We start from the raw sequence: 21,862 nt of genomic DNA, 5'->3' as shown, positions 1-21,862 counted from the left end.
AGTAGCACAAAGATTGTATCTCAGCGAACAGAACCTTCTGGGGTTGTTTGGTGTCCAGAGGGGAGCTGTGTAAATTATTTCACTGTTACATGAGCTGTCTTGGAATAAAACCTGGTTGTGGCTTTGCCTTCTCACTTCTGCTGCAGGCTTTGCGTCCTTACGGGAGCAAAGACCAGACATCTGTCGCTCACACAAACAACAGGTGTCATTTGGTGTTTCTCATTCCTCCTACCTGCAAATTCCTGTAAGAATGGATCCGTGATAGTCCATTGGTTCTGGACTATCCTTTGCTATTATTGTCTCTGTAGTAACTTGGTTTGTCCCATCTGTCAAGTTGCGTCCTTCCCCAGGGATGTTTCTGTCTTGAGGGATTTGTGATTCCAGCCTTCAACTTTTTCTTTGGCCAAGCAAAACATGGAACCAGGAAAGAAAACTGTTTTTTCTGGTGACCGAGATGTTACCCAGAGGTAGAAAAGCAAGGAAGAAAGTTTGCCATTAACGCTCCCTCCAATGTTGACAGCCTTGCCCTAAAAACAGAGGAAAGGAGGAGTAGAAACAGGCAGATGCTTTGTTCACACGGGGAGGTTCCAAATTGCTCAGAACTGTGGGACACTGCTGTTGTTTTTGTAGCAAATGTCATTGCCAAGGAGTGACTTGGCTGTCTAAATGGACAGGCAAAGCCCTCTTCAGACTCAAGCACTGCCTTAAAACAGCTTGCATCCTCATGCCAGAATCTCAGAAAGTACATCAAGAAGCTCGAGCTCCTTCAGGAGCATTAGGCCAGCTTTCAAGGTCCAGTCCCTGATGTTTGCTTTATTGCTTTGTTGAAGAAAAACCCACCAAGGATTCAAGTCCTGAGCTGGAGCATCTCTTCATAGCGATAAAGATGGTAAGATGGTGCTTGTGCTTTTGCAGGTGTTGTAATACTTGTGATGATGTCAGAGAAGCATACAGGCGACGAGGCTGGGCCTTCAAGAACCCAGATACCATAGAGCAGTGCAAGAGGGAAGGGTTTAGCCAGAAAATGCAAGAGCAGAAGAACGAGGGCTGCCAAGTGTACGGTTTCCTTGAGGTCAACAAGGTGAGAGACGGGTTTTGCTGTGAACCTGCTGCATGGTGGTGATGACTGTGAAAAGGCAGAGTCGGGACGTTCCTCTCCTTTTCCAGCTTTAGGTGTTCACAGGACTGTAATATGATAACCCCTGGGCTCAGCAAGGTACTTGCGCCTGTGAAGGGGTTCAGTAGGAGAGTCAGGAAAAGCGGTGGGAAGGGCCTGTCTCTGTTTCGTTGTGCGGGCTGGTAGGAAGCATGCCGGCCAGAGAAGCTTAGCTTTTCCTACCATCTAGCTGGCGAGTCTTTTTGTTGAGGTTTCTGGAGGAGGAGAGGCAGCTGCTTTGAGGTTAGGTTGTCCCGCCTGCCCTTCTAGTCTTAAAACAGAGACCACCAGTGGATGCTGGAGATAACAGTAACCAACGACTTGCCGGCAGAGGTGCTGGGGAGAGTGAAACGTTACCTTCTTTAGAAAAACAATGGAAGCAAGACTGTTGGAGTTGGTTGTCAAAGCTGAAAATGCTCAGAGAGGTGGGTTTTGCAACTGGTGTATGAAATTGTAGTACAAGATACACCAGGTAACTATGTAACTACCCTGCCATTTGGCAGGTTATCAAACCCAGAACACTTGCATATGCACTTGGGCATTCTGGAAGTCAGGCCCCGGCTTATTTTTTTTTTTTAATTCAAACTCTGGGGGTATTTTACGTCTTTATGTACTCCTCCTGGAGACCACATTCTTTATTTCTGGAAAGTAAACCTTTTACTCATGAAGCTAGACATTGTGATTTGAGCATCATCATGGGTACGGAACCGTTAACGGGACCCTCTATCATAAAGAGTGATGATCAGGAAAGATTCAAAGGGGAATGCTGGAGGTAGCAAGGGTCTAAGGGGGGGTGTCACTGGGGAGATTTCTGGGCGCCGTTGTTACGCACTTGGAATGTTGCACATCTCCATTCTCATCAGGTCTGCAGTTAACATAAGCAATCGGTTTGCACAGACATCGAAGGTGTTGTGTAGCACGTGAGCTTGGGACATTGAGATCTTCCAGGGGAGAGTGCGTATGATTGCTAGTAAGTGTCAGTGAGGATTGGCACCTAATATCCATATCCCTTTCAGATTCCAGGATGAAATTTTAAGAACCTCTGTCTTTTGGTTTTTTGGGGGGTTTGGTGTTTTGGTTTTTTTTTTTCTTTGTAGGTTTAGTGCTTTATTTTTGCACGCAGCTTATTTTCCTGGATGCATACATAGGATCACTGTTGTTTATTGTATTAAGAGGTTTTTTACCCTACTCAGTCTCCCTCTCAGTTACTTTTCTCCACTCCTTTTGTGCGATACCTTTTTGTATTTCCTGCAGCAGCAGTCAGTTCCCTCCCAACAGACTTAATTCCTTCTTCTTCCCATTTTCACATCCACTAAAATAATCTGCGTAGAACAGTTATCAACATCAGTGCATAATTGTGGCTTTCCACATAACTGCCTGTGAGGAAGAGGGTAAATTCGTATTTCTTTTAGGACCATATCTGCTGATATTGTCACCTATGAAAATGAGTTGCTTGGTGTATATGTTGTTTAAACAAAAATTTAAAAATCCAAGCACCAGCACGACTGCTTTATTTATACAGATCCAGACCTTTTAATGAAAGATTACTGTCTCCTGCAGGTAGCTGGAAATTTCCACTTTGCACCAGGAAAAAGTTTCCAACAGTCTCACGTACATGGTAAAGTATTTTCTTTTCCTGCTTATTGTGACCTTTAGCTTCCGAGTGTCTCTGACTGTTTTTCTGACTATCTTTGCATTGCTATCCATAATAACAGCACCACTGCTTCAGTGGGGAGGACGTTGTTGAAGTTTTGTTACAGAGGTTTAGAACCATCATCAACAAATAGAGAAGTGTTTTCTGGAGGTGCTGCCACATGGGTGGGGAAGAACTTGGAGGATAATGTTTCTTGGCAGTCTCTCAGTCTCACTTGCTCCACAAATCTCTGCTGCTCTGCTGTAAAACAACCTCAAGTAGGGTGTTCAGTCTGGGACCTGAATATTAGTATCTCTGGAAGGGATATTTTGGAAAGCATCTCAGGAGAATTTTAAAGCCGTTCAGAACTTTTAGAGTAAAATTTAAGTTGTGAAGGACTTCCTCAAGTATATATAAAAATACCCAGTGGCCAGAATAATAGTGGTAGTTTATAGAATCATAGAATGGTTTGGGTTGGAAGGGACCTTTCAAGGTCGTCTAGTCCAACCCCCTGCTGCAATGAGCAGGGCCATCTTCCACTAGATCAGGTTGCTCAGAGCCCCATCCAACCTGACCTTGAATGTTTCCAGGGATGGGGCATCTACCACCTCTCTGGGCAACCTGTTCCAGTGTTTCACCACCCTCATTGTAAAAAAACAGCTTCTTCCTTAAATGTAGTCTGAATCTCCCCTCTTTTAGTGTAAAACCATTACCCCTTGTCCTATCGCTACAGGCTCTATTAAAAAGTCTGTCCCCATCTTTCTTATAAGTCCCCTTTAAGTATTGAAAGGCCGCAGTGAGGTCTCCCCGGAGCCTTCTCGTCTCCGGATGAGTGGTGTCCCTCAGGGGACAGATGACCTCGGTAGCTCCTCACTTGTCCACTGATGTAGTCACTCCATTGTAGAAGGCCACTGGGCTGGTCAGGCAAGACGTGCCCTTGGTGAAGGCATGCTGACTGTCTCTAATCACCTCCCTGTCTTCCATGTGCCTTAACATAACTTCTAGGAGGATTCGTTCCATGATCTTCCCAGGCTCAGCGGTAAGGCGACTACATCAGCCAGTTCCCTCAGGACTCTGGGATGCGGCTTATCGGGTTCCATAGACTTACGTATGTTCAGGTTCCTCGGGTGGTCTCGAACCTGATCTTCTCTTACAGTGGGAGGGACTTTGCTTCCGCAGTCCCTGCCTTATATCTTTAACAGGAACTTGATTACAGATCTTTGTGGTTTAATGTAATATTAGCAGTTCCCTTGGTCAAGTTTTCGAAGTGTGAAATTTGTAGTAAAGGTTTCGCAAAGAGCTTTAATTTCAGCCTGATTTTTCCCCTTCCTATCACTCACTCCAGTTTAACCTGTACCACTGAGGTGAAGGTTGGGAGAGTGTGAATGTGCTTTGTGAGAGTAGCTGTGGTGTCTTTGGAGAAAAACGAGCAAGCTTTTGAGCACAGTTTCTCCAGATGAAGAAGCACGTTTGTGCAAAAAGAAATGCCCTTTTTCCCCCACAATACTAATTGTTGTTAATAATAAAATATTCCATTTCTTCCTGCAAAACTTCCTTTGTGTGCTTAAACTAGCATGACAACAACAACCTTACTACAGCCAGTATTTACAACTTCACAGCATGTGTCTAAGTTAATGAGAAGTATCTGTGCATTGCGTCTGTTCTCTGTAATAATCATGAATGCAAGCTGGCTGTCCTGAGAGAACGTACTTTGTGTGTGTAGAGGAGGGGGTGAGGTCAGGATAGCTCTCTGACTGCATGTTCCCCAGAAATCTTGCACAACTGAATTGAAAATTCAGTGGGAAAATACAGGTGAAAATGAGAAAGGACTGTGTAGTTAGTGCAAACCTTTTGGAGGCAGGGTTAGGAATATTGGGGTTTTGAGGACAATGAAGGATGGAGGGATGATGGGCAGATGAACTTTCTGCTTTCTGGGAAAAAAGACCCCTAATACTTTTCTCCATGTGCAACTGTTTTCAGCTCTTGGGATCTCCTGAGTCTGTTACGGTCTCTTGAGAGTCCTCAGTGGCTCTTTCAGGTACTTTTCCCATCTCACCGTGAACCCATGTAAATGTTTTGCATTTACAACACTCCGTTGCAAGGCGCTCAGCAGGTCTGCTCTGCTGTAAAGAAAACCACCTCCCCTTACTTGCTTGCTCCCACTAGCTGTATCTGACGACCCTGGTTCCTCGGTGGGAAAAGAGCAAACGGTCACTGCCCGCTGCCTCTCAGGATGTCGTAGACCTTTCCTGTGGCAGCCTACAGACCACGTCTTCCCCCCCGCTGAAGAGTCCCAGCTTACGCAGATGGTCCTTTGTGGAAACCACTGAACCTCTGAGCTTCCTTGCTGGATTTCTCTGAACCTCTTTCAGTTCAGCTGTGTCTGGAGGTACCAGATTGCATCCAGGATTAAGGTCCAGGCTAAGCATGGGGTAGGCAGTGGTGTAATGATTTTCTTCCTTTTGTTCTCTCTTGCTTTCCTAGTTGTTTGTAACATGTGATTTCCCTTTTTCCCCAACCTTTTCCTGGGCAATGTTTTCATGGCACCAACCAACAACCAAGAAGTTTTCCCTGCCCCCCGAGGGAAATGGACAGCTCAGAGCATGCTCTTTTTCTTGTACATGAAGCTGAGAGTGTTTTCTGCCTCACTATAACCTTTCTTCAAAATCTGTTCTTTGGGGGTTTTTTTAAAACTTTACAGAAAGAAGGAAGGGTTTTCCCCCTTTAATTACAGATAAAGAACTTGACTAGTATTAGTCAGAGGACAGAGCTCTGTGAGATATTTCCAGAGCTCCTCTGGAAATACCTCGTTTGGATTGTAATTCCACACAAGAACTTAAGAGAGTGTGATTTTTTTGATCCATTTAAGAAGGTCCGCGTTAATGCTCAGTCCTATTAATGCACTTAACAGAATGTCACGTAGGCTGAAGTTGAATGTCTAAGAGAAGTCTGAATATTCCAAACTGTTACAGTCAAAACCCACATTAACAATCCAATCAAAACAATATGTTTACTGGACCTGTTTGATACAAAACTGTGATGACTGACAGTATTGTTGCTACTGCCTTCTATTCCCTACCGATTGGAATCAGTAGAGAATAAGGGGGTGAACAAGAATGTCAGTACTACAGAAAGTTCATTCCATTGCCTCACTCTCCTGGCCTCATGTCACAGTAGCTATACTACATTTGTACAGCTGATGGGTAAGACCTGAGTCAATACTTTTCTGGTGCTATTCAAATACTGAAGCTAGCACACCAGCTTTTCAGTTTTTTGCGCTGTTATGCTCCCCTTCTCCTGAGGGTTACTGTTGTTTAATAGAGCTCCAGCTAGGGAATCTGCACAGGCATCCTCGTGACAGTGCGAAGGGTCCTACTCAGAAGCACTTTGTAAATCTGACTGTAAATGTAATTCTGATCTGAGCTTCTGAGCTTTTGTCATGTGCTTGGTGTTAACATCTTCAATGCTGCAACTTCAAACCTGTACTTCTCTCCTGGGTAGAAGCAAGTTGAAATTGCTTTTTTCAGAAAGCAGAATAAGAAGTAAGAGGAGACCCGAGGCAGACCAGAACCAGCACTGCGTAAGGTGCAATTTTATTTCTGTTTAGTTATGTTAGCTATGATTGTGTGTAGCTCAATCTTTTATGTCCTTTTAGTTTGGTTGAGTAGCTGCCCTCGGATAGACGTGATCCAGAAGTCTTATTTTTCAGGGATTATTCATTTCTTCTTTGGGCTTCCTTTTCCATACACAGCTTGCTCTCCTTGTCTGTGTTTTGTTCTTGCATACTCATATTTTGTCCCCAGAAATCATTGGCTTGAAATACTGCTTTATAGATTGTAATATTCATCACAAGGTGAGGTTTGACAGCACCAGCTGAATGTGAGAAGAACAGAGGTAAAAGGCGGGGAGCGGCCTTGCCTGGAGGAGTTCATCCCATTTCTCACATCCGTGAACCTTGGTTCTTTGGCTTTGGCTTGCCAGAAATCCTTCCATTAAGTCAGAGATGATCAGAGATCCTTGTTTAGACTAGGAAAAAAGATTGAAATTACATTCAGGTTTGCTAACAATAGCTAAATAGGGCAGCTTAAATTCAGTTACTGTCCTAATCAGGAGAATACTAATGAGTAGCCACCAAAATCAAATTATCAGCAATTGCTCTCTAATTTTTTTCATTTTTAAATACCGTATGAGTGGGGAAGCCTCATGAAAGCTGCCGTTCTTAAGAGTTTACTGAATATCAGGTTTTATTAGTTACAATCATGTTTGGCGATTCTGAGTTATTTATTGACAATGTGGTATGCGTATGTGCTTTAATGCAGACACGTAGATTGACTGACAGGAGTCAGTTTTGAAGTAGGTAGCCTCTGACTCTCATGCTCTTAAGAGGTGCAAGTGCGTTACCTCATCATAGGGTAATATCTGTTGAAGGAGGTTCAAACCATATTTCACTTGTCTTTGGCATTCTAAATGTCCTGAGGGTTTTTCATTAAAAAATCAAGCCCCTGCCATCTCAGGCTTTCTCAGAAAAATGCATTACCCAAATCTTGTGTGACCCCAGACTTATTTCTTAAATGCCTTTATACCATGGTAATCTTTATGCCCCAAGGACCTCTGATGGTTGCCTGATAACCTTTGTTTTGCAAAGTAAGTGTTTGACGTTTCTTTGTTTTAACACAAATTCTCCTCACTGTCTTTATGCAATATTCATGTGTCTGAAGGAACGAGAAACACTGGAAATGCTGCAAAGCTAAAAGTCTGTTAAAAAAACCAAACCAGTTTGTCCACTTGTAAGAAAAAAGTTTTTTTGTTTCTGTCTGCATGAATGTTAAATCCAGATGAGATGATTTCTCTTCCCTTATTGTTCTTTGCACAAATGTTTTTCTATGCTTGTGCGTAACCTTTGTTCTCATGTTCTTTTGATGTTGGTTCCGTATTTACACATGTGTACCCAACCTAGGTGAAAGTTGTTCTGCACAGCCATTAAATACAACTTTGCATTCCTTTTGGTTTCTCATAATCCCCAGGCCCTGCTGAAGGAAAGGTAATTTGGAAATTGAGGGAGGTTGGTTTTCTGTCTTTAGATAACTGAAGAGAAAGGTCCGGCTCTGCTGGGTTAATGCAATTTTTATCCATCCATATTCACATTTTCGGTATACCTAACTGGAAGACTCAAGAATTGATAAAGTTTGACCCCTACTGTATCTATAAAAGACAGACTTCTACTGTGCTTTCCTTATTGGCTGGTTCATGAGTAAGGAGATGCTACGTTCTCCTCAGCTGAGCATTGGACGCTGAGCACTTTATTAGTAGAGGTATTTCTGCAGCATAGACTCTGTTCATATTTTATCTTAGTTTTCATCATTACTAGATGTTTCAGTGTGTGTTGCTATTCATTGCTGATCTCAGGTCATTGAAATTGTTCTCTCTAGGAGAATTCACACTGCTGATCTTATTCCTTTGTGCCGCCTGTAATGGTTAATTACCTTTTAGCTAGTGTGTAGCTTGTGCTTCTTGGACAGGGGCTCTGTCTGTCCTTCACGTGCTGTATTCCCGGAGAATCCAACCTGAAACTTTGGGAATTTGCTTTTGAAGCAAGCAGTGATGCTGATTTTCACCCCAAGTTATTGGAAGCATTGAAAACTGGTTGCTTTAAGCCTGCACCATAATGCTTCATCTTCAGTGTCAGAGATGACCCCTAACTCCTGAATGTCATACCGGCTGCAAATGGCCTTGTCTTGTTCCTCAGCTCATCTGTGGTCCAGTTGCACTGAGAAATTGCAGGTCATTAGGAGGAGGACTGAAGGAGGTCGTGAGGAGGACTGAAGCACTTCCAGGCAGACTTTTTGGCACTGGGACTAGTAGTCCCCGCTTTCCTGCATCAAGGGAAAACTAGAGTGAAACATTTCTGGTATTTACAGTCTTCTGTTCCAAGCAGCACAGCTTCAGTCCCTGCGTATTCATTTGGTGCTAGCTGAGATTGGGCTTGGGACATCATAGCTGTTTTCTTTGCAGCAGTTCACACCTTCTCTCTTTCCTTCCTGTCTCAGGGAAAAGAGGAATGATTTAATCTCATCTAGCTTTTTAACCTCCTGAGGTTTGTGGTTCAGGCACTGCTGCCCTTTCTATCCGTGCCTGTACAGTAGCAGCCATCTCCTGCTTCAGCTGCGGTGGTTGGCAGTGAGTTTCCAGCATGCAGGAGAGTCCTTAGTGATAGGTTCCTCAGGAGAGAGATGATCTCCATATGACTTCCCTCTTCCTTGCCATATTTCTTCTAGTCAAGGGGAAGCTGAGGCTTCTCATTCATCCTTTAGATTATCTTTGGACCGTTCTGTTGCTGAGGTGCCATCATCACTATTTTTTAGGGAAGACATTGTCCATCATGCTTTACTGACAGCCAGAGAGCTTTTCAGGATTCCTTAAAATGTATCATTAGATTCCTTCAATTCCCTAGAAAAGAAGCTGACGCTGATGACAACGTTCAGGACATTCTCTGTCCTAAAGACACTCTCAATGACTGTGACGATTTCTGTGGGTGAAACAGTTCTGTATGTGGTCCGAATTTTGTGGTTTTCTTACACCCTACACGGTCAACTGGAGGAACAACGTTATCTTTGAAGACACTATTCTTGTGACTACCATTTGTTTTCCTCCTCGTTTGTGGTGATGACTGTGGAAGGAAAGAACCCAAGTAAGCTTCTCTTTGAGACGACAATGGTTTTGGAAGAGGAGCTGCCTACTCAGAATCACCGAGCTTTGCCTAGAAATGTGCAAAGCTTTGTTAGCTCTCTAAGAGCACCAATTCACTGGTCAGTTGTACGTCTTCATTAATCTTCTGCCTATGTCCTGAAAGGAGGCTTTATTCCTTTCTCTACTAGAGATTTGTTTGACAGCCAGAACCTATTTGAAGGCATCCTCAGACACTACGGATGACCCCTAATAGCCTCTCTTAATTTTACATACTTTTTAATGTTTTGAGTGCTGAATTGCAAAAGGACATAAAATCTTTGACTGAAGACTCATTGTCATTTTTCAGGTCCCTTGGCATCTTCTCACTGGCTACCAAGAGCAAGTGACGCTCATTTGTTTTCCTGCGGAGACTGCAGCCTCTTTCTCTGGTCCTTGTCCTGGAGCCCTGCTAGTTGTGGGGCTGTTCCTATAGCACAGGCCTTCTACAGATACCAGTCCCTCATCTGAGCTCTTCTTCTGCTCATCAACATTCTTGAAAAAAAATAATGCGGGACTCAATCTCCATCAGTCGAGGACACCATTTCAGTGTGGAGGAGATCCAAATCCTCTGGTTGATCCCCTGTATGGTATTCCTTCCATAGAGGGCGTTTGTGTGAGCTCATTCTAACTTCTGTCCCAAATTAGTGTCTGCCAGGGAATTAACCGTTTTCATCCCCAAACTGAATGCTGGAGGCGGAGGTTCTTATTTCATCCTCAGCATTGCTAAGGACTTTTCTTTTTATGCTGGTAAACTGCTGTCAGAGTTTGGTTGTCTTGGTGCTGCAAGACGCAAGGTCTCACCCATTTCTGCGCAGATGGACAAACTGTTGTCAAGTTATATCAAGTCTGTTTTGGAGACCACAAATGTGACATTTCCATTTGTCACTGGACTATAATCTGTCAGAGCTCAAGTCGTACCAGTTGTTGGGAATGCCTGCTGTTTGTCAGGCAGCCATCTGGAGGCTCTCCATACCTTCTCCATACCAAAAACCACGCTGTTGTAGAAGCACCATCAGGGATGTAGCATTTGGCAAAGTGGATTGAAATTGCTGTGTGAAGGATTCAGAGGCCCACCTCTGAGAAGGTAGAAGACTATGACAGTTATTGGTTAGTCATGCACAGTGTTGAATATATGTGAACAGTCTTTTGGAACGAACAGAAAAGGAGTAAGTAACCACTTAACCTCCTTTGAGATATGGCATCCAAACATATGTTTCCCCTGACCCCATCCTTCCAGGTATTCACCTCTGTTGGGATCTTGCAACAGGATGAACAAAACCAACCTCATGGTTTGCTGCCTTCTCTGTGCATCAGATGTGATGAAAGAAGCACAGGACTGATAAAGAACAAAAACTTGTTACCCAGCTTTGACTGTTAATATATTGTGAATGTAAACCTTGAGTGCACTTCTGGATAGCTTTGGTTGCTCCTAAAATGACCTTTCTCTTACCTTAAGACTGAAAAAGAGTCTAAATGTCACCAGCATTGTTATCTGGCATGCTGCTTTAGAGCTCGCTTAACGTATATGGACATCCCACTGTGATTTTCCTTTTAGTGATTGATTCCTGCCTTTTTGTTTCTCTGTTACTCTTTAAATGATTGCTTGTCCGTATATCAGGCCTTCAGCTAGCTAGGGATTAATTTTATATGGCCTAGAAAGCACACCGGCAAAGCTGTTACTCGTCTCCTTTTTGGTACGAGTTTTAAATGCTGCTCTATGTGAATCTCTGTATTTTTTCATTGTAAGGATTTGAATATTTCTGTTTTCTCTGCTATTCTGATCATTTTTGCAGTGCACGCTGTTGAGAGTAAGTGTTGCAGTATCCTCCCCCTGCCCCCCCACCCCCAAGCCCCCGTTTCCTACAGAACAAACGTGATTTCTATTATTTGCTGTGCCCATAAATCTCCTTTGGGAAGAGCTGTTGATCTAGGCTGGAATTTGAGAAGATTTCCTGAAAGCTAAAAGGAGAGCCATCCCAGGTCATTCTTCTGTGGTAAACGAGGTCACCAGATGGAAAAGGTTGAGAATCTTTGTCTTAAATGATTTTGATATATCAGTGTTGGAGATAACGTGTTGGCGGATTTTTAGTTGCTCTCTGCAGATAATGTAATTGAGGGGGACATGGTGACAATTTGGAGAGACTTTGCCTTTTGAAGTCAGATGGGATAATTATCTCATTTAATCTCATTTGTACAACAGGCTAGAGAATTTCTCCTGGGAATTCATGCACCAAGCCTGCTAATCTCAGACTACTTGGTAGGAGGTTTTCCGAGGGTTTGTAAACCATTGGATTTTTTTTTTAAGGGTAATCATGGTGATGATTACAGGTTGAGATGCGATGTTTCGACTCAGTAACATCTGTTGAGGGCTCAGGCTCTCGGCTCTGCTCACTCCCTCCCCTAGCCACAACATTTTCTGTGTTGTTCCCTGCCTCATCCTCTCTTCACGATGCATCCTTATGCCACTCATCATCTTCCTGCCACTGTGCTCCTGTAAGACATTTTCCTCCAGAAAATTCATCCCCAGTTTGAAAACTGGTGTCCTAGCTCACCTTGGAGCAAGGTGTTTGGGTAGCTGTGTCTTGGGTTTCTTGCAGTCTTAATGTGTTTGTTGACAGAGTCCTGAGTGGCTGTAAGTGCTATTAACCCTGTTTTACAGGTAAAGGACTGGATTTCAGAGTTTAAGGAGGCTTTGTGGTTGTTCAGGTCAGAAATGCAAACATGGGGAGAATTCTTCAGATAGACTGCAGTTCTTAAAACCGCGATACTAAAACAGTGAAGAAAACTAGGTTATATAAAACCAGACAGACTTCTTGACAAACTTAAGATGTTTTACAGGTCTTTTTATTTTGCCTAGCTAGGCACTTAGCTGCAGTTACGGAAAGGAAGGAATGTGTTTACGTTTCTTCAGAAGTAACAGTCTCTGGTCCTGGCCGACAGACTCTTAAGATCTTCTGTTCTGTTTCCTCCTTCTGTTTCTTCTCTAAGCAGGCTAAATAGCCTGTTGTTTTATGTAAAGCAAACTATGGCTAGCTAAACATTTATCTGCAACCTAGAGTATATACACATGTGCTTAGCGTAATCCTCAGTGATCAGAGATAAATAAACCTGCGGTCTGGTGGAAGACTGGTTTGGAAACTGAACGTATAAATCATGCTTTTTCACAGAGTTGTAAATAGTTTATTGGAGAGGAGTTTTATAAAAACTAATTAATCAGTGTTTTATCTGTGGAAGGCATAGCAGAGTGCTGTGGGGAAATTTTGTTTTGGATAGCCATAACTGTTAACGTGGGTCACACATGACATAAATCTAGTATACCAGGTTAGTTAAAATGACTGGCCTTTCTCAAGTGCTGCCCTTGAATTTCTCTGATACTGTGCTATTACTGTAAGATTGCTGAGCCTTACCAGTACTCAGCTCCCACTTCACATGCTAACGAATGTGACTACGCAAGCTTTAAAGCTGATAAGCACCATAATCCTGTGTATCCTGGGTTTTAGGAGCACAACTCCCAGGAGGAGCATCCCTGTCCCTCCTGTGCATCCCTGCACTGCGACAGCACAAGCATTTGTGCAGCTGTGTCTTCAACCTTACTTTGGAGCTGCTCTGGCTGGAAGAACAGCCTCACATAAAGCAATGCTTACATTTCAGCCTGTTATGTTCTGTGACTTGACCGAAAGGAGGGTGGGACCGGAATGAGCCACCAAAAGAAAGATGGTGGGGGACAAAGACTGTTTTATTCCTTTGGCCGTAGGTCCAGTTTAAATGCAGATCCACCAGAGCCAGGATCTCTCTACGGCTTTGTCATTAACTGGAGGTTAGCCTGCTGGTGTCTGTACAAAAGGCAGCGGAACTTGACCCCTTCACTGACAGCTAAGCCACTTAACTCTTGACTTAAGTGTAAATAATACTGCAACATGAAACGGGGTGTTGCTGGTAACCATTAAGAAAAACAGCATAGCATAATCTCGAAGCCACTTCTCCCTTCTTTCCTTTCCCTGCCCACCATTTCACATCTGTTTCCAAATTTTTAGTAGGAATTTCTTTTTGAAAGCCAAATGAGTTCTTTGATCCAGTTGCCAGCACGGGCACACAAACCACTGTGCTAGTGGCAGTGATAGGTCTGTACACCCATCAGAGACAGCAACAGAAATATCTGAAGCCAGTGCAGCTCTGAGCTCTTTGTAATGCAGAAGCATTGCCTTAATTCCAATGACTGCAGCCTTAGTTTCTAAGCATTGAACATTTTAACTGTGAAATGCAAGGGCATCTCCCTAGATCAGAGCATTAGCACAACTATAGTTTAGGCTTAACATTTCCTTTTCTAACTGTAGCTTCTCTGTTTTGCATGTGTATAGCTTTGAGTTTACTAAGGGTTTTATATAAATACAAGTAAAACTTCTGGTGTTTCACTGAAAGATGTTAATGGAAAAAAATTCATTCACAGCACTCATGTTAAATAAATGTTTTAAAGGAGACACTAGTTTCAATCAGTTCTTTAGCTTTGCAGCCTGTCTTGTGCTAGGCTGTATATCAGAAACCCTTCAAGGGAGCAGCATTCCTAATCTTTGTTAATAATGTAGTAGCACTTGGTGATCTGACTCCATCAGCTCTTAAAATAATAGCCCACGATTTTTGAAGTGTGTTTTTCTTTGCTAAGGTGAAAGGTGAGGTCTGGCTTCCTGAGCATGGAAATTTGCCTGTTAAAATGTGCCACAAGCCTCTGGCTACTTTAAGGTGATTGTGTGACTTTGGATAAACCTGGTAGGAGCGATACTGAAATCGAGTTGTAAGTTACGTTTTCATCCTGAGACTGATGCTTCTGGCATTGCATAAAGTCATTTAAGTAGCCAACCAAAAGACATCCATTGCCTCCCATTGCCCCTATCTTTGCCAGATCCCTTCTGGGGGTGCGTGGTGCTGCCGGCATTGTCATATTGCTGCTTGCAGGAAGGGCAGAGAGAGGGCAGGCCAAATTCTCCAAATCCTAGCACTGGGGCCAGTCACCTCGGCCCCACCAGTGGTTTGCAAATACCCTGCTCAGGCTGTCCCCGCAAAGACTTTTCCTTTCCCTGTTCGTTCTCCAGGCAGCAGTAACAAGGCTGATAGGCAGAGCACTGAGAGTTGCTGCTATGATGATGATTTCTTTAGGGCACTTGCATGTGATATTAAGGCACATACTCTGCTCAGTTCTTAGTTTAGATCTGTTGTGTTCTGTGTTTTACAGTCGTTAGAGGAGTTATGTGTATCAGGTGGTGACTGAGATAACAGTGAAGTTTTCCTTGCTTGCCCCTGGGATCTTTTTTTTTTTCTAGATTAAGACAACATTCAGGTGAGGACTGGAATATCTAATCTGAATTAACCCCAAATTAAAGTTACTTTCCTTCAGTCTAGCAGTGGCTAGTCTATGTCAGGAGGGGAATTACAGCCATTTTATGTATCACATGCCCTACTGCAAGCAAGAGAGAAACCCAGGCGATTTTCTTGCCATTTTAGATCACGATGGAAATGAGAGGAGCTCCCTTATAAGCTAGAATAAGGTAAATGGATGTGCTTGTTATCCCAGTCTGAACTGTATTGTTAAACTATTTTTCTGTTACAGTTCACGATCTGCAGAGCTTCGGACTTGATAATGTAAGTGTTCCCAAGATAGTGTTCTAGTTCTCTTGGTCTATTTTCCTTCTGGATTTCCCTCCCTTTGCCACATTGAGGTCCTAGTGTACTGATCCCAGACAGATTTGGCTTTATGAGTCTGAGTAGAACCTGGGACCCGCTTTCACACAGGGCTCTGAAGTATGTTTTGGAACATTTGCATGTTGCTTGGCAAGCTTGTTGCCCTCTTCCTGAGACTGCCTTGCTCCTTAATCTGTGCTTCCCAGTTTTCCAAGGTTGACATTTTCACAACTGCTCCTGGATCTGTTGGAATTTACCTTGTGCTGGGAGGAAAGCAGATGATACCCATACCTATTCCACCAAGGCAGCTGACAGCAATGGTGCTCCTATGGCAGGGAGAGGAGTGGGTGGGAGAGCCTGCTCTGTAGATGGGAGGGAAGGTCACCAGGATCTGGGGATTTCCAGTAGGAAAAGGAGAAATTGCACATCTTGGAATCTCCCATGAATAAAAAAGAAGAGCAAGTGCTTTGGAGTTTATTTTAGGACATGCAGAGTAAGGGAGGACCTGTTCCAGAGCCACGCTCAGACAAATATACAAATAATTAACTTTAGGCTCCTTACCTTGCCCCTCGGATGCTGTGCAGTTTGAGTTATTAGCATTTCCGTTTCAGATCAATATGACGCACTATATCAAACATCTCTCATTTGGAAGGGATTACCCAGGCATTGTGAACCCTCTGGATGGGACGGACGTCACTGCACAGCAAGGTAAAAGCCAGCTGAGATAAATCTCTTTTTAAGTCTCTGTATTAATAAGTGTTAGAAGAGAACAGGAGCAAAGTTCCCAGCTGTGAACGAGAACCATGACATCTTTGCATAAAATGTGAACGCCTCCACCTTGTGCTCTTTCTGGAGCAGCTGCCTCCATTCATCTGGAACAAATCTGCCAACGTGTTTTGATTCTGTGACCTTTATGAAAGATCTCTCTTTTCAGTGTTCGTGGATGCACAGTAATACACAATTATTAAATGCCTACATCAGGTGTAGTTCAGAGAGAGCCCTGTCTAGCTACTGCGTGCAGTAGGAGATAACCAGAAGATGCAGGATAGAGAAAAAAGGCTTAATTGATAGCTGCTGGAGAGCTGTGGTATCTGCCTGACCTTGATCTGCCCAACAGTAACAGCTGAAAAGCTGCAGTGAAGTTGAAATATTGCTGATCTTTTCTAGTTAACTCCAGTTTACTGGCTTGAGAAGGAAAGGCAATTCTCTCCTCATGCTGCTGCTGCTCAACTATAATCTGCCTGCTTGTATGCATTTTCCATGAAAGATACTGACCGTGCCACTTTACATGCCACTACAGAGATTAGTTATTTTTTTAGATCCACTGAAGTCTGCACAGTTTGTCTTTGCAGGTACTTGGGGTGCTGTTATATAATAAAGCGTGGAGAAAGAATTCGTTTGCTTTGAGGTGGTGGTAGAATTGCTAATCCTACCTGAAGCCATTCTTTTAAATTTTCCACCATCGATTTTAATTCTTGTATGCAAATCAAAGGGTGGGGCTTAAAATAAACTACAGAAAAATGAAGAGGTGTCACAATGCTCAATACTATTGTGGTGCCGTATTTTTTCTGTGGAGTAACAAACTCTCTGAGAGGGGGCCCGTAGCTGGCTGGTAAAATTTTTTCTGTAGGCTGAAGCTTTCCAGACTGGGCCTCAGAGAACCAGTTGGCAAATTCTTGAGGAATTAGGACTGAAGATGTGCTCCAGAAAAGAAGTGGGAGAAGTAGATTGCAGGTCAAATTTAAGTTTATTGCAGACCAGCTAAAGATACTACATATGAGAATTACTTCTTCTGTAGAAATGGATGAATAATCTTCTCTAGGGAATTTCGTAGAAATAGGTTTTCAAAGCGACTCCTGCCTTCCATCCTTAAGAGAACTGAAGGAACAGGCTAGTCTGAGGCAGCAGAAGGAGTTCTCCTCCTATTTTTTTTCTTCACTGATCCAGATCTTCCTTTTCATCTCCTGATATGATAGAAACCATGTTTCTACAGGAATAAACTGTAGTGTTAATTGAAGTTGATACAGGATAGTCCCTGAGAGTTGAGTATGTTTTCTTAGGGCTATGCTGTTAAATATAAATGTTTTCAGGTGCTAGAATAAGAATTTTCAAGAAGTTGTACTGGTAAAACTATAGCAAGATAACTGGTTTGTAGAAAGTTTTCCATTTAGTCAAGGCCAAAATGCCAGTAGTTTTGATTTTGGTTGGAACAGGAATGAGATTCACTTTGGCAAAAGGAAAAATCATGCCAGACATTAACTTCACTGTCCTTGAAAACCTCCAGTAGCTGTTGTGCAGAAAGGTGTTCCCTGACAAGTTGCACAAAAGCAATTTGTGTCTGCCAAACCTGTTAAGCTTTCTAGCTCTTTGCTGGTTATTAATTGTGTGTCTCTGTCTTTACTTACAGCTTCCATGATGTTTCAGTATTTTGTCAAAGTGGTCCCCACGGTGTATATGAAAGTAGATGGTGAAGTAAGTACCTTTTTTCCCTATTGCTTTGGCAAGTGAAAGCCTTCAGACTTTCTCTTCAAATTCTGTTGCTGACCATGTCTGACCTCTGGTGGAAGCAACACAGTCTGTTCGACTTTCTTCATATAACCACCCCAGCAAGAATAACAATATCTGTGGCGTCATGTTATCTGTAATGTTGCAGCAGTAATGAAGCAGATTTCAGCCTCCTCTATCCCACCTAGATCCAAGTGACCGTGCCATTTCCATCATGTTTCCTCATGAATCCCTCATAGTGCATGCTCAGGAGAACTCAAAGCAGCAAAGAGATCCTAAAAAATATTCTTTGGGGAATAACCCAAGATCAGCGTGTCTCCAATTTAAAAACTCCTTTAGCCTCTAAAAGTGCATGGCTAGATTTCCAGCCCTACTTTCAGACTGTGTCCTTCTTTTGGGCCAGGAACGATAAACAACAAGGAGATACCAGGGTGAGACGAAGATCCTGAGAACAGAGACAAACTTGTGCTCTCTTCTGAAGCCAGCCTGAAGGAGCAGAAAGAACTGTGATTTCTTTCATTCATTTGGAAGTGTTTATTTTGGTTGCTGTCATTCTGCAGGGGATCTCAAGAGCTACGGAGAACCTCTTTTTAAAAAAACAAAACAAATCTGTCAGTTATCATTATTTGGGCCCCCATAGTCTTAGGGCAGCAGAATGATGTAAGCTGTTATGTTTCTTCTGCAAAGAAAACACCAGTAGAGGCAGCAGCTCTACTGTTATGCAGACTTCACCACCAGTGCTACCCAGTGTACTTATCTAACCCTTTGAGGAAGAGGTGGGTGCCACATGCCCCAGTACCTCTGTGAACATTCACTTACAAGATGGCTTAGCTCCCTAGCTGTCTCCCAGGTTTTGGTTCTGTAGCTTCTACGCTGCATGGGTGGTCCACACTCAGCTTCTCTTTAACACCAAACCCGTTTCCTCTGAGGTGAAACCCAGATGTGGTTCTGGGGCTCATTCAGTGCAAGGACTGATATACATGTGGATGAAACTACGACAGAATTTGACTCCCTTGTCCTACACAGTTTTATAACCGTGCAAATTCCACAACATTGGGAACCTTTACCACCTCAGGCTCTTCACCCAAACTCATGCTGCTCTCAGGCATGTACCACATATCCTTGCACTCAGAACAACATACTACTGCACATCCACAAAACCTTCATGTTGCTTTAGGCACTCTGAAGTGTAAATCACTGACATGTTATTAATAATGTCAGAGGCTGCGTAGGAACCACAAATCTGAGGAGCCACACGGCCATGGAAGATACAATGCAGACATTCAAGTGAAGCTATCCTAGAGCAGTGTGGGCAGAGCAGTCTGAGAATCCATTGGAAAGGTAGACATAGTTTGTATTTCTTCATCTGCCCTAAAGATTGAAACTGTTTGCAAGACTCTGTTTTCATGTGATAAATCCTTAAGTGGACCACTCTTTCTTCAATTCCCTGCTTAAAAGGACCCATCTGGTTTTTTTGCTGGAAGTTGGGTGGAAGTTACTCGCTATGAGTTGATATTGGGACAACCTTCAGACCACGTTTGAAGCTCATTCTGCTTGGATTCAGGATGCCTCTGCAGTTTCTGTGGATGATTGAAATTCCCAAAGTACAAAGGATAGTTAATCAGAGCCCTATTCTTCTGGCCACCTCCCATTATACCATGGCTTCGGTTTCTCTCAATGAAATCTCACATTCTAGTGTAGAGCTGTTGGTCAGTTTTCAAAGGACTTCTCCTGTCAAAATAATTGCTTTTTATTAGTCACCAGAAGAGGAATCCATGCAGACCGTGGTGCTTATACTTCGGGTAACTATGGATCCAAGTGTGCTGCCAGATGTATACCAGGGGCTGTGTATAATTCAGTACTTGGAACCCCCAAATGTGGAATTCGGTAAAGAAACCGGATGCTATCTTTCTCGGTTTGGATCGTAATTTGTGTCAGATAGCTTATTAGGGATGATAGAACATAATTTCATTTTACAGAAACCCCATTTATTTGCTTTAAGAATAGGACTGGTACGAACAATGTGTAGAAGAATGGCAGGGCACCGAAGAATGCTGTAGGGTGATCTTCATTTATATAAAGATGGGCAATCTGTGTCCTGCAGCCCTGGCGCTCTCCTGCCTTTATGTATTATTTCCTTTTTTCTCACTCTTTAATATATATAGATGGCTTTCTTACATTGGTGCTGTCTCCTGAAGTATGCTTAGGTGGACTACATTTTGGTAGAGGATGATGTGGACTTGGGGTTGAGGTCGAGAGGGACAGCATTACTTGCCAGCAGAGACCAAACTGTCCAGCCTGGGGACTGATGCATCACTCATTCTTTGGGCTAGCTGCGGCTTTAACTGATAGCCTGGAGTAAAAATAGACTTGATCCTGATGGTGTTCTTTATGACCCTTTGTAACCACTGTCAGGCCCCCCCACAAGTGAATGGGCAGGGCTACACGGATACGGTTCACTGAACTCATGTTTTAGTAGCCTTCCCTATTCCCTGTTAACAAAACAACATTTGCTGTGTTTGTTTCCTGCTAGGTGGTAAGGACTAACCAGTTTTCCGTTACACGACATGAGAAGATAGCCAATGGGCTACTAGGAGACCAGGGTCTGCCTGGTGTATTTGTGCTATATGAACTTTCGCCCATGATGGTGAAGCTGACAGAGAAACACAGGTAAGAGACATTTCAATTTATTTAATTCACCCTGCATTGATTTTGTTATTTTGCATAGCTTAAAACTCCATCGCTTAGACACAGCAGTGGAAATGCCTGAAAGCCATCCAAGCCCCTTCCCAGTGAGTGGAGAGGAAGAGGCAATCCCAGATGCCCTTCCTCTCAGTGTGAACATCTGAAAGGGATTGGGGTTTTTCTGATATTACCTAAAGCATTTTAATCCAGTGTCAAGATGGAGAAGGAAATTGGTGCAGCCAGCAGAAGTCTGATATAATTGTTCTTGGTTCAGACTAATTTCCCGAAAGTCTTTTTTAATGGGAAGACTAGATTTATACAGCATACCCACCTTACCAGCACCTACGGCAGCATCCACACTGATCCAACCTGGTTACTTACTCTGCATTTGCTATAGCTTTTCTGCATGTCATGTCAGTGTGAAACCTCTTTCTTCTTTCCAGGTCCCCTGTTAATCACAGGCGTGTAATTGCAGGGGAATCGAAGGGATTGTAGCTGTCCGATCTTTTAGGATCATAATGAGGGACAGCGAATATCTATACCTTAAAATGTATTAACATGTGCTTAGGGATTTAGTTTTTGTGTTACAGCAGCCTGCTGTGCATTCTGTGTGGGTAGGAGCAGATAAAATGTTGGGGATTAAAAGTCCATCCTTCAGGTTTATAAATTCAGTACTTGCCTCCTAGGGTTGCCATTGAGCTCATTAGAGTGCACTGTTCTAATGCTGTTCAGTAAAAGTATCAGTGACAAACTCCATTCTGTAGCCAGTAGGGGTTATTTAATTGTTAAATCTGTTAATTGTCAGCTATTAATATTTATCATAATGTTCATTATAGCACATATGTATGCATTATGTAATTAGATTTTTATTAGTTAATGGTTACTTACCTGACATACTGGTATCTGAGCTCATGCTGGTTGTTCAAATTGCTTTCCTTGTTCTAGGTCCTTTACACACTTTCTCACGGGAGTTTGTGCCATCGTTGGAGGCATATTTACAGGTATTGCACCTTTCAATCTTTTTTCTTTCTAAAGTGTAAACATTTGCCATCTTACTCTTTCTGAAGTCTGCATGGCTGGTAATAAATCCCTGTTTGATGGGGAGAGATGACTTGGGCCTTCAGGAGGTGGTATAGCATGTTCTGCAGAGCCATGGGGGTGGCATCAGATTGTAATCAGCACTGCAGACTTTCAAGATGCTGTAGATGATGTAGACCTATCATAATATTTCATTTCGATGCTCTACAGGACGTTTTGTTTTCAAATAATGCGGTCTTTCACATACCATATGAATGCATCTGTACTGTTTTCTTGGCCAGGTTGGCTCTGTAAGCAGATAGTTGCTTTCATGTGGAACCAAAGCCAGTAAAATCAGTGAACCCAGGTCACCATGGGCATAGCCATCTCAGAGGTCTCAAACTGTGTTCCCAGACACTGGAGCTCCAGGGAGTGCTCTGCAGGGACTAAAAGTAGCCCTCACAGCT

At 43.0% G+C, this 21,862-nt stretch overlaps 1 protein-coding gene across 2 annotated transcripts in view; it reads left to right on the top strand.

The window, feature by feature from the left end:
* ERGIC3 (ERGIC and golgi 3) overlaps positions 1-21,862 on the top strand; it is a 30,492-nt gene that overhangs the window by 6,080 nt on the left and 2,550 nt on the right. Inside the window, exons 6-13 of one of the 2 annotated variants that reach the window (XM_059827185.1) lie at positions 916-1,081; positions 2,717-2,774; positions 11,309-11,323; positions 15,118-15,149; positions 15,800-15,896; positions 17,596-17,660; positions 20,227-20,363; positions 21,324-21,379. In XM_059827185.1, the coding sequence (XP_059683168.1) occupies positions 916-1,081; positions 2,717-2,774; positions 11,309-11,323; positions 15,118-15,149; positions 15,800-15,896; positions 17,596-17,660; positions 20,227-20,363; positions 21,324-21,379 (626 nt within the window). The remainder of the gene's footprint in view (positions 1-915; positions 1,082-2,716; positions 2,775-11,308; positions 11,324-15,117; positions 15,150-15,799; positions 15,897-17,595; positions 17,661-20,226; positions 20,364-21,323; positions 21,380-21,862) is intronic. The other variant, XM_059827184.1, reaches the window with a different exon arrangement.

The sequence above is a fragment of the Gavia stellata genome, chromosome 20, assembly GCF_030936135.1.
Source record: "Gavia stellata isolate bGavSte3 chromosome 20, bGavSte3.hap2, whole genome shotgun sequence".
Lineage (NCBI taxonomy): Eukaryota > Metazoa > Chordata > Aves > Gaviiformes > Gaviidae > Gavia > Gavia stellata.
This window is presented reverse-complemented; position numbering and strand designations above follow the sequence as displayed.